Source organism: Ochotona princeps, chromosome 6 (genome assembly GCF_030435755.1).
Source record: "Ochotona princeps isolate mOchPri1 chromosome 6, mOchPri1.hap1, whole genome shotgun sequence".
In the NCBI taxonomy this organism is placed as follows: Eukaryota; Metazoa; Chordata; class Mammalia; order Lagomorpha; family Ochotonidae; genus Ochotona; species Ochotona princeps.
In genome coordinates this window covers 26186203-26199773 of record NC_080837.1, presented here as the reverse complement: position 1 = coordinate 26199773, position 13571 = coordinate 26186203, and the positions used below count along the sequence as shown (strand labels likewise).

At 34.6% G+C, this 13571-nt stretch overlaps 1 protein-coding gene across 2 annotated transcripts in view; it reads left to right on the top strand.

Moving 5' to 3' along the window:
- UNC13C (unc-13 homolog C) overlaps positions 1 to 13571 on the top strand; it is a 577988-nt gene that overhangs the window by 262066 nt on the left and 302351 nt on the right. For both annotated transcript variants that reach the window (XM_004578069.4, XM_036495361.2), the window contains 3 exons: positions 7799 to 7968; positions 11186 to 11301; positions 13058 to 13221. In XM_004578069.4, the coding sequence (XP_004578126.2) occupies positions 7799 to 7968; positions 11186 to 11301; positions 13058 to 13221 (450 nt within the window). The remainder of the gene's footprint in view (positions 1 to 7798; positions 7969 to 11185; positions 11302 to 13057; positions 13222 to 13571) is intronic.

Sequence of the window (13571 nt, the reverse complement as noted above, 5' to 3'; positions counted from 1 at the left end):
TAGTCTGTTGCAAGTCACAGGGATACGAGAGTGACTAGGAGAGGCAGATGGTGTCCTGAGGTGCACATCTTTCCCCACAGATTTGTGTCAGTTTCCCTGGGGTTATGACAGACACAACTTTATTCTTGTTTTTCATATCCTGAAAGAGACAAAGGTGGCACTTGTCCCACTGGCAAGCCTGAGTGATGCTGGAGCTTTTAAAACCAATTACTTTTGTTTCAAGCTATGTGATGCAAGTGGACTCTCTTGGGTCCTCTTAGGAGAGTCTAACAGTTGAATTATAATACCAATAATCTAGTTTTGGGACTTGGAGATATAAACTGGAACTTACTCCAGTTCTACACGGTGACTGTTAGGTAAACAGCAGATTGTAGTCTAGTGATTCTGAGTTCAAAGATGTGATGCTGGTAGGTTCTTCTCTATGTCCAGGTAAATTACAGTGGAACTAAGAAATTTAGATCTAGTGGTTACAGTCCTGGTATTGCAGAATACAAAAGGGTCATTACCCAGAACTGTGAGGGTCAGAGTAGATTACTGAAATTGTTAACTAATATCCCTTTATACACTTAATATTCTTTCCACACACATTCTGAGGAACATGTTGTCCTTGTGTGCAGAAGTTGGAACTGTTGCTAGCATGTGTGTGAAGGCTGCATTCCATCCTAGGGTAACATTTAATTTAATTTAATTTAATTTTGTTTTATTTTTATTTTGTAAAGTCCTTTGCCACATCACATATTGGACAGCATCATCTTTTATCCTAATTTCTGTAATTAAATGTCCTGGTTAAATGCAGCTAGCAAAAGTTTCTCTGCATTGTCCTTGCGTTTTGAACTTAAAACTTGTGCTTCTGCTGTAATAGAATTCAAAGATAACAGGGTTAGGGATCTTGATTCACTGGCAAATGAGACAGTAATACTGCAATGGAAATGGGTTACAGAATTCATAATAAATTAGTAAGAGGAAATGTGAATGTTGAATGTCTCATAGTATTTCCATTTTGTGGGCCACAGTTTAGGCAATTACCCTGTAACTGGATAATTTAATTACTGTTTAAAAGGCTGTCACTGCTCTCTGCCTCAGGAAGGCTTTTACAGGAGTTTCTGGCAGATTTTTTTTTTCTGTCTGAGTTAAAATGAGGTTTTTTTTTTTTTTTACACTTACTAGGAACTTTGTCAAACTACATTTTTTATTATAACAGAAAAGTATAAAGAATCAAGGAGAAAATTCCCCTGATTACACCACTTACGTTTTGATATATATGCACCTCTTATTTTATGTAGTTGTATTTATGCAGACAGATTAAAGATTCTCTCACCAGTGTGTCTTTTAGCGATGCCTAGTACAACACTGTTCATCTGATTGCAGAATCACATTTGACATACTAAAATGATGCGGGCACGAATGTCTCATATTCTTCAAGAACCTGTTTTCAATGGTGACATGATTACTACTTTTTTTTTCTGACATAGTTGCCACATGAGATATATTTTAGTTGCATCATTAGATCTAGCTGCATTATAATAGAAATCCACATTTTAAACAAATGTTTGTTAATATGCTGTTTTAGTAATGATTTCACATCAGGGGATGATGACTTGGGTAGAAACTTGCTTCCAGTTCTATTAAAATCAGGCAGTGAAGCATTATTGATTTTTTTGTAGCCATAGCACATCTCTGTAGGTAAGATAGTCCATCTCAGAATGAGTTAAGCTCTAATAATTCAGAGTGAGGAGAATTTTTTTTTCAAATTAAAGGGGTTATAGCTATTAGCCACATATAGAAAACTCTAAATCCAAAAATGTTTATACTGGGTCCATTTGCAAAGTTGAAATAAGTAATTATTTAAAATTAGTCAATTGGATGGCTTTTGAAAGTAACCTGGCCAATAGTGACTGGCTTAGAACATATAGGGCATCCATGAATATAAAACAAACAATAAAAGCAAAACAAAATCCAGACATTTAGTAATACATGTCCAGAAGGGGAAAAATGCTTTCTGTTAGTTTGGGAAAGAATTGAATCCTTTTTTTCCCCATGGACAAAACCAATCCTTTCTCTAATGAAAAATATAATCTTAAATATATAAATCAAATTTTATGAAAGGAATCTTTCTTAATTAAAAGCAATACTGTAAAAGCAGATCATTTGGCATAGTATTTATTTATTAAGGTTTAGTTTAAGTTCTAAGTTTCTGTTTATTTAAAAAATGCCAACTTCATAAACTGCTAAATTAGGGATTATTGTTTAATTAACCACGTTGGCAAGCTCTAGCAGAAAAGACTTAGTAACACCATGTTTTATCTAAAATACAGATACATTTTTTTTCCTGATGAATGCAGAGTTACTTGTCTTGCTACCAAATTCTGCCTACTACAAAGATCTATAATTTCATTGAAATGTAGCTTTTTAATTTTTTTTTTGCTTTTTAATTTTTTTCAAAATTTCAGTATTTTGAAGCACATTTTAAATAATTACAGAATTCCTACAACACAGTATGTATAAGAAATAGTAAGTTCATAAACTGAACATATCATATATCCCTTCGGATATATTGAAACACAAGGAACTTTCACTTATTTCCCATCTGGTTCTATCGACGTTTTGTTCCTTTTCACATTAAGCCACAGCTTGGGAATAATAAAAAGCTAGACTTATTTATTTCATTCAACACACATTTCCCGTGTTTGGCATTTGCAGACTGAAAGATCTGTCACGGCTTCTTGTTTCTACTTTAATATCTTTAGTGGAAGTTCTTCTACATTCATGTGACAGGATAATAAATGAAGAAAGCAGGAGAGATTGCACCAGAAAATTGTAGTTTATACCTCACTGCAAAACATTGGCAAGTGTGCATGTCTAATTGAAGGGATGTTGGGAAATTGTTTAAGGCCAGGAAAAAGAAAGGCGGAGAGACTGAAAAGAAGTGGTTGTTAGACAAGCAGATTTACAATATGCTTGCCACCACCTCTTTGGCTACACAGCATTTATATCCTTCCTGTCCATACTTAAAATGCAATGAATTAATCCTCTCCCCTTCGAATCTCAGAAACCCCCAAATTATAGCCAGTTACTCTTTATAACATTACCATCCAGGATCATCACTTAGTTTTCCAGAGAGTGGCATATTTGATTCTGTAGTGATTTTGAAACCAATAAATTATCCCCGAATGCTCGCCCTCATCCCACCCCATGCCCTCATCCCACCCCATGTCCTTGTGAAGAGAGAAGACAGGTTAGCTACAATATTGAACTTTCTAAGCTTTCCATTCATTAAGTGGGAAAATGAAAACTATCCGACCCTTCTTGGTACACAACAAGTATGGTACTGCTGGACAGATGTGCAATGAACTTCTTGGTCCAGCAGCAATAATTGTTCCTTTATTGGCCAACTTGACAGACTCTGGAAAGTCTTCCCGAATATCCTTTATCCACTTTCCTCCAAGTCCGACAGTTCACATCTGAATAGATTCCTCCACCACCTCCCCCTCCAGTTTTGTCATTGCTTACACTCAAAGTGGGTTTTGTGTAAAATAAAAGTAAATGAAAAAGAACTCTTAAAATGCATTTAAAGTGTAATACTATTCACAATATCCACAAACTGCAGCCATCCCCGAAAATCCAGGCATATGATCCTTCTAGCTGAAGAACATTGCACACAGAGCTCTTTGTCTATTGCTCTGACTCTTGGGACTTGCCATTATATAAGAACAGCTGATGCCAGCCAATTTTTAGGTGCATTCAGGAATACTGGTTTCTCTTAGAAATTTATTAGGCATTCAAAATTTAAGGCAATTTCTTGAGTCTGAAATTTTTAACTAGCCCCTTTGGGCTCCTTTCTTTTAATTCCTGTCCCCTAATACAATGATTACAAACTTGGGTTCAATAAAATAATATACCAAAGTGAAAAAGCAGCACCTTTAATCTGATTTGTTCTTCACCTTGCCTCCCCTTCAATATCACTGAATGAAGTCCTAAAAAATGGTATTTGAAAAAACACTGTACCAACAGTTTCATCTCTATTAGAAATTGCATTTAGAAATCTGTTTATACAAGTGATTCTTTAGATCCCAGAGCAGATGTCTTTTCTCAGCCCTGAAGGGTTCCCAAATCTGATGTTCTTGGTCAATTTTTATTTCAAGGCACAGATAAAATTAAGCTCTATGGTATACCTTGTGCTACTCAGCATCCTGTTTACAACCTGTCCACCTCTAATATATGAATGAAAATCTCTTCTGTAAAGTATTTTTCCCTGTGGCATGATTTGATAAGCACATGTAAACATGCATAACTTTTTTCCTTTTGTTATCACTAATAAACATATCTATGTAGTATATGGCTAGGGTGCACATGCTTAACACTCAACAGTTTGACCAGCTGTTCTGTACTGGTATATTCCAACCTGCTATGATTGATTCTTCACTGTCTCCCCATTTCCTCCACAGAGTGTATTTCATACTTTGTGTCCTGTTACTTTCAGATCCCTCTATGCCTTGAAATTAGTAACTCAAGTTATTATGTATTAACAATGTCTGATTATATAATGGAGATGCTTTGGAGAAACCACCATTACATTCAGTTATTTCACTCCTCAGGACTAAATACCAGAAACTCAATAGAAAACTAGTCAAGCCCCCAAAGTCATGGTTGCCAAAAGGACAATTCCCATGTATAAAGCCATTTAATCCCTGTGCTCAGTTCCAAGTTCACATTTGGTTGAGTGCAGGGCAAACATTTGGATTATTGTTAAAAAGAAATCTAGAAATGTGGGTTATCTAGCTTCAGTTTTGAGGAGATGAATAAAGAACGGGAGACAGCTATAATAGAAGCAGAAATCAGAAATGTGGACAGCCTGGGGTTATACCTCCCACACCATCACAAGTTATATCTCTGGCTGCTGTGCTTACTAAACAGCAGTCCTGGCTGTCTTTCTGTTATAGAGAAAAAATACAAATTTCTGACAGGATTTATCTTAAAGGTAATGAAAATAAATATTTACTATTTAAAAAGTTCTTAAGACAACTCTTTGAACAAAAAAACCCAGAAAAACAAAAAAGGAAAAATAAAAAGTAGTAGTAGCTGATCAAGCAATATGAGGAAACAGAAGTTAAAACCAGTGTTAGTTGTGACAAAGAGCCAATAATGTAACATGTTAACAGTTGGGGATTCTGGAATGGACTTACAGGAACTCTTTATTCTGTTGTTGCAATTAAGAAAATGCACAATCATTCCAAAATTGGGAATTTAATTAAAGATGAGAAACCAGTAACAGTGAAAACAATGAAGTAAGACTCAAATTCTCTTCAACAAATTGAAACACTTGATTTAGTGATTTGTATGTCTCACTAAATCCCAATTGTTCCTAACATAATAGTAAGTCTTCACTATGTGCTAAATGGTTGACTGGTTGAATGTATGCATGGATTAGGGATATTGACCTTTCTGGTTTCATAACTAAAATAATACATGGAAATTCAGTAAAAATTTAGTAACAGAAATGTGCACAGCTAAGAAGAATCAGAAAAAAAGTAGTGTTATTGCTTTCTTTTTTGCTGTATAATATATATTCAATTACACTATGTATAGGTAATATACACACATAATGCATAAATGTCCATGTGTTGATGAGTTATATATAAATAGACATTATTTTTGCCATGTACGTTAGAGTATTTGCAAAGTTCATGGAAAATGGAATTAAATCTAAGTTTCTTTTGATACAAAACTGTTTTGACATCAGTACATAAAAATTCCGTAATATACATTTTCATGATCTTTCTAAAGACCTTCTGTCTATGTTATCTCTGTTTTATTTGGATTCTCACTTGTTTATATTTTTTTTTTGCTAGTAAAACATTTACTTTATATAATAAAAAAGAATTTGAAAACATTTTCTAAATAGATGGGATGTTTTAATCTTTCGAAGGGATATATTTTAGAAAAATTTTCTGTAATGGCAATTTATGGAAATATGTATATATTTTCATGTGTATGTGTACATTAGATAATTATTTCCTAAAGAATGCATGAACTCTTGTAATATATCTAATCAAAAGAAGATAAATAAGAACATGTTTCTCTCTTTGCAATGCTTCAAATATTAAGCTTATGACAATGAAATTAGTTTTTCTCAGTCCTCTAAAATTGCTTTAAATCTTGCTATAAGAGTGAAACAAACAAACTAGCAGTAGATTTTGTGTCTATATAGTCTTTTGTTTCAAGGGAAAGAATTTAGAATTTTACCAATTTTTAATATCAGTTTTAGTGAAATTGCCAGTTTTATACTATTCCAATATCCTGGTTACAATAATTTCAGCTGTGTGTACATGTGTGTGATGCGTGTGTATGTTGTGTTTGTGTGTGCTATGTATGGTGTGTATGTGTGGGTATGTGTGTCTGTGGTGTGTGTGGTATATGTGTTACTTGCATGTGTGGTGTATATCTATGGTATGTCTATGCTTGGTGTGACTGTGTAGTGGAGCATGTATGTGTGGTATGTCTATGGTGTGTATGTGTGGAGTGCGTGTGTGGTGTGGTGTGTGTGGTATGTCTGTGTTTGGAGTTTGTTTGTGATCTGTGTGTCAGGTATGCATATGGTGCATGTGTGTGGTGTGTGTGTACTTTGTGTAGTATGTGTGTGTGTACTCTGGGTTTGTCTATGGTATGCATGTGGGGTATATGTCTATGTATGTGGTTTGTGTGTATGTGTGTGTGGTATGGTCTGTGTGGTATGGTCTGTGTGGGTATGTGGTGTGTACATGTTTGCATGTGTGTGGTGTGTTGGTGTGCATGTGATGTGCATGTATGCGTGTATGTGTAATGTATATGTATGGGTGTGTGGTGTGCATGTGGGTGTGCTTTCATGTGTGTGGTGTGTGTGATATGTGTGTATGGGTGTATGTACTTGCATGTGTGTGTGGTATGTATGTGTGTGTGGTATGTATGTGTATGTGTGTGTGGGGTGTGTAGGGGTGTGTATATGTGGTGTGTATGTGTTTGCATGTGTTGGTGTATGGCTGTGTGTCTGTGTCTGTGTGTTTTGAACAGGGGGAACAGTTGCATTATTCTGACTTATCTCTCTAGTGGAGAGTGAGCTTTGTTAGCTGCCACAGACATAATATTGAGGAGTAATGTTACCTCTTATCTTCTTCTCTACCTTTCTCCTTCTTTCTCCTTCTCTACCACATTTTACTTAGAAAATTTCTCTCATTTGAGAGATGTATGCTATGAATTTTGTCAAGAATAAATTATTAGCAAACACAGGCCAAAACTTAAAAAAATTCATGAGATAATAATACAATAATAATGATTATTATAGGCTAAATACCATGTATCTGGCACCATCTCAGTAATTAACCATAAACAACTCGTAGGACAGGTAATACCCATTTTCCATTTTATAGCTAAGCTGAGATCCATGGAAATTAATACTAGTTGCTAATTTTCAGCCTTATCAGACCCAATGAACCCTTTGATATTAAATAACTTACAATTACTTATCTTATGCACAGTCCATATAATATATGATTGAACCTGCACATAAATTTTTTTTGAAAATTGCATTATGTTCCAACTCTAATACAGGAGAAATAAGAGTGTTCTTATTTATTTATTTACTTCTGTTCATACACACACATTAAATACCTGCAACATAGGTGGAATTTGTGAATTGAAACTCAAATGTATCGATAAAATACCATGCTTTTCTGTATTTAATAGTTCTATACTAAGTAACTTATATTGTATTCTATGTAAGACAGTCATTGGTGCTTGTTAATTTATCCACATTTATTTTCAGTGAGTGCCATAACTCCACAGATCGAATCAAAGTCAGAGTGTGGGATGAAGATGATGACATTAAATCCAGAGTCAAGCAACATTTTAAAAAGGAATCAGATGATTTTCTGGGACAGACAATTGTAGAAGTGCGAACCTTGAGTGGAGAAATGGATGTCTGGTACAACTTAGGTGAGTATCTTTATAGCTGTTTCAAAGCAAATTAAATCAAGTTGCAGGACATCTGTGATGTGTTATATTCCCATATAAGTAAAAATAACCAGTTCTGCCCTACAGTATGCTACTGGTCTTTAGATGGATTAATTGGTAACAAGAAACTATTAATTATTCAAATGTAGCATTAGTAAAAAAGCATTTTGGTAATTCTTAGATGAATAAACAAAAACATTTACAGACACAAAATATCCTTAGCAGGATAAAAATGTACTTAATGGTTTAATTCGTACAGCTTCAAAAAATCTGTTCAGTGTATATGGAGCACAGCAGAAACCTGGATCAGAAGTTAATACTGCTTGTCATAGTTCCTTCTGGCTTGTTAATGAATACTTTGACAATAAAGGAATAGCATGCTTTAATTTTTTAAAAAATATTTATTTAAAAAGTAGTCTTCACATAGAAAAGGCAAGTATTGTGTGGGGTTCAGCTAACTGATGAAAATGATATTCCAAACAAATTTAATAGACATAGTTTTCAATTGAAATTTTATTATAGAATCAGAAATTAAAGATAAATTTAAATGTTATTTTTGCAAGCATTAAATAATAACATAGGATATTGAATAGTGATTTATGGTAAACATACATGGATCATCTCAGTTTCCACAAAGGACATGATTGAAAAATATCTTAATCATATCTTCAGAAATGTTTTAATTAAATTATTTAGAGAGCATGCTGCTCATGAAATGAAGACTAGTCGGCACAGTCCTGTCTAGTATTCTCTCATATTTCACAAAACCAAAACATCATTTTTGTATTCTTCAAAACTTCCATACTTCAAGCTGTATGACAGTGAATGAAGTAATGGGAAAAATGCACAGGTAATCCATAAAACTCTAATTTATATATTAATTAAACATTTATCAGGGAATGGTGTGGTGGCTCAGCAGGCTAATCCTCCTTCCTGCGATGCCAACATCCCACATTAGCATTGTTTCATGTCCTAACCAATCTACTTATTTAGCTCCCTGCAGAGGATGGCCAAGTCCTTGGGACCCCGCACCCACATAGGAGACCTGGAAGAGGCTTCTGGCTCTGGATTGGCTCCACTCCAGTGGTTGCAGCTATCTAGGGAATGAGGCATCAGATGGGAGATCTTTCTGTCTCTGTAAATCTGCCATTCCAATTAAAATAAATCTTTAAAAATATTTAACTTATATGGATGTGCATGATTCATGCTGGACTAAAATCATATAAAAACACTTTAAGACATACTCTCTAATGAAAATTGATACTTCTGTATTTTTGGTGTAGGATGTTTTGAAATCTTTAATTTTATTGGAATGGCAGGTTTACAGAGAGACAGTGAGAAAGAGAGAGATCTTCCATCCATTATTTCACTACCCAAGTGGCCACAATGGCAACAGCTGAGCTGATTCAAAGCTAGAGCTTTCAGTTGTATCTCCCACATGGGTCCAGGGACCCACAGACTTGAGCCATCTTCTGCTGCATTCTCGGGCCATAAGCAGGGAGCTAGATAAAAAATATAGCAGCAGGGACATGAAGCACTGCAGGTAGAGGACTAGTTTACTATGCCACAATACTGGTCCTGGTTTAGGGCTTTTTTTTCTTTTTTTTTTTTTACTTCAATTATAATGAATATTTCCCTATCTTATTTAAATTATTATATAAATTTAGATATGAAGATAAATATATTAAACAAAGGTAAACCTCAGGCCACTGTCTCTGCAAGATTCACAAGTTACATTTTTATTAAAGAGATCTACCTGTATCTGGACAGTGATCTATACTACTTTAACATGTACTTGAGACAAGGCAAAAATGTAATTCAAAGGAGAGGTTGAACAATTTGATTCTCTTAAAAAATATGAGCATATTTAGTTTGCTGGGAAAATTTTCATGAGCTCTTAGAAATATTAGCTAATCAACCCCTATGTGGAACCTGCCCCCTCAGGCCTAGGGGAGGAACAAATGCAATCCAATATTGTAAACCATTGCCAACCTCTCTTCAGTTGCAACCTTATAGCTGGTGTTCGGTCATTGAGAGAAGACAGAACAAGGTTTAATTTTCTTAAAATTTATATGAAATCTTTCCTTAGGTTCAGTTCTCACAGTTATTACACTTTCAGTCTTGGTATAACTTCCCCCTTGCTTCATCTCTTAGAACTCATTCTACTGTACAAAGAAAGACTTGGCTAAAAGCCCTGGTGTCCAAGTCACGCATACATCCATGGATCCATTACGACGGCAGTAGTTACAGCCTAAGAACTGTAACACTTCTCTTGTTTTCTTCCTGAGGAAGAGGTGTGGGGTAGGAAAACCCAGACCCCTGACCTCATCACAGTGTTTTAATCCTTATCAATAACCAAACATTTCTCAGCAAGTAGGCCATGCTCCAAAGATCCCACACTGCTAAGGGAAGGATCATTGTAACACAAGGACTATTAAATGATAATGATAAGAAATCAGCAGACATTCTACAATAGGAAAATAGCCCTCAGGATTTAGCTGCATCTTACAAAGCATGTGGGTTAACTTGCTCCTATTATTTGACCTGTGTAAATGATATCAGACTGAACTTCTATTCTAAAAATTCCCTCACTGTAACATTGTTACTCTCATAGCTGTTGATTAGCTCACAGCTGATGTCCATTTTTAGACTCACAGTATTTGGCTGAATAAACCATAATTATATATGATTTATATATATATATATAAAAGTTCTGTGAAAACCTGAGCTATACACAATATCTCTTTATGAATCACAAACAGTGGCAATTATGTATGAATAGAGGGATTTTTGTTTACCTGAATTTCAGGCTATCTTTTCAAGTGCAGAAAGAAAGAGAATAAATTGAGCAATGGAAGCCTTTAAATAAAATACTTTCCTGGTTAGCTGCATACTTTACTTACCTTGCTTTTAAGTGCCAAATGATTTATTTGATTTCATTGTTCCAAGTCAGCAAGAACACATGTATTTATATCAGAATGATGGGGTTTTCAAATTGGGATATTTCTTGAAATACAGTTAATAAGGGCACAATAGGAAAATATTTTGTATTGTTTTTATTGGTGTCATGGTTACTTAGTTAAATAAGAGCTAGGAAAAAAATGACTTTTAACCTTTGGTCCCTTTTTCAAAGTTTCTGAGAACTTCTATTGGAAATGCAGTGTTGCTGAAAATGACGATTACTTTTTTGTTTAAACAGAAAAACGGACAGATAAATCTGCTGTATCTGGTGCCATTAGGTTGAAAATCAATGTGGAAATTAAAGGAGAAGAGAAAGTTGCTCCATACCATATACAATATACATGTTTACATGAGGTAAATATGTTGAATTTTATAGATAATAAATCTGAAGAACAAAATGGTATTGATTATGGATCATAAGACAGAGTGTTTGATTAAAACCCAATAAGGCTTGTACAATTCTTTGAGTTCTGACTTTATCATAGAACAGGTGATGTGCTAACATGTCAAAATCCTGTGCTTTATCTCCATGCAGAGCTTGTTCTATAATCATCTTATAGGAATCCCATAAAACAGGTATTAATAGATTATAAGCTGAAATATGATAAATCATTATTTGAAGAGGGAGAAAGGAGTAAAAAGTATCAATTGAATGAATAAATCTCCATCAAATATTTTGGAAGCATTAAAATTATAGTATTTTAGCAATGTAGAAGAAGACCAAATGATGATTGCTTTGTGAATTCTGAGTTCAGCTTCAGTTCTCATTGAGGCTTGTTGTGACTATATGCTCCTTCCCTTGAAAATACAGATGCTGTTACAGTGGCTTTGAGAGTTAGTGTCATAGTAGTTACATTTTCCCCTAATTCAGAGTACACTGAAGGGATTCATACTACTTAGCTCTTCCCCATGTTAACAACTCCTTGCACAAACACATATAGCTATAGAAAGGATAAAAATGGGTTTACTCACCAATGGACACTACACACCTACCCAAAAGATAAGGCCCGGCTGCCTTGTAAAGAAAAACAGAGCACCAAGCATGAATGTGCACGGCATATTGGCCAATTTGCTTTATTTCCTTAGTACAGACACACAAATGATCTTTGCTTCTATTGAATACATTTCTGAGAAATTATCTAGAAGTATCACTAGAGACATTCCCTAATTCAAATGATAGTTGTGCCATATTTCAAATAAATGAGATAAAATATGAAGAATGTACATTTATATATACACAAAAGGATAAAAATGCCTACTTAGTATGGAAAAGGACATTTGAAAGACAGTTTCCCTTTTTACATATTTTTTATACATATGTCTATGAAAATTTATGCACATGAATACTCACAGCCCATTTTATTAAATAAGTAGTATGATATTTAAGACATTTACATATCATAAAATTGTAGTATAAGGCTAAGGTTTGGCATTTTAACACAAGGAATACAAACAATTCTGCAGACCAATTGTAAGAAATCCCTTGAACAGGTGTGATGTGGTCCTCTGGCCTTAAATATGCATGAAGAAGATATAGATTAGAAACCTGCAGCATGCCTTGTATTTCAGAGCAAAATCCTGAGAGAATGGAAATCTGGGAAGTGGATCTTTGGTTGACCTAGGCTTAATCCAAGTACCAACTACCGAACTTTTTAGAAGCTAACAGAAATTAGGAGAGGGATGAACTTTTTTTCTCTCACACTTTTGTTTTCAAACTTTGTATTGTTCTGAATCTTAATCTTTTTGCAGCTAATCCTCCAGATTTATTGCTATTATAACATCCTGAATAAACACAGTCAACATCACACTTTTATCTTGCTTACTCAGGAATCACTGAATGTAAAATATGTCTGTCTTATGCACATGTTACCTGCAGAAATGGTTATTTCCTGGTAAAATTATGTGATAAGTACGAAACATTGAACCAGTGACTCTGTGTAGACTCAGGCAGAAATAAAAAGAGATTTTGCATCAAAGTTGGTGTTAGTTTCAAATCCAAGATATTCCTCTCGCTTGGAGATAGATAGCTGTGATGATAATGCAAATGTATAGTTCAATATTTGTCCCGTTCTTTGGAATCAATGAACAATTGAAAACTATTTGCTTTTAGAATCTATTCCACTACTTGACTGAAGTGAAATGTAACGGTGCCGTGAAAATCCCAGAGGTGAAAGGCGATGAGGCCTGGAAGGTTTTCTTTGATGATGCCTCCCAAGAAATAGTTGATGAATTTGCCATGCGCTATGGAATTGAATCCATATATCAAGCTATGACGTAAGTACTAAAGAATATTTACATAGAAAAAGAACACTCCTCTCTCTTCTGTTTCATGTGAACCTTTGATTAAAATGCAGTTACATTTTATCGTACGTAATGACACTGTGTTCCCTCTGCCTAATAGCTGTAAAATATCAGAGATTTGATCATTCCCAATATGTTCCTGACCATTAGCATCAGCAGCATCTGTGAATTTAGAAACACATTCTCCAACACAGCAAAGACCCACTAAGAAATTCCAAGAGCTCTGAGCTCTGTATTTTAACAAGCCTTCCAGGTGATTCTCTTACGTTCTAAAGTTTGAAAACCAATGCCTTCTCTGATATCTGAGAAACTTAACCTTTGAT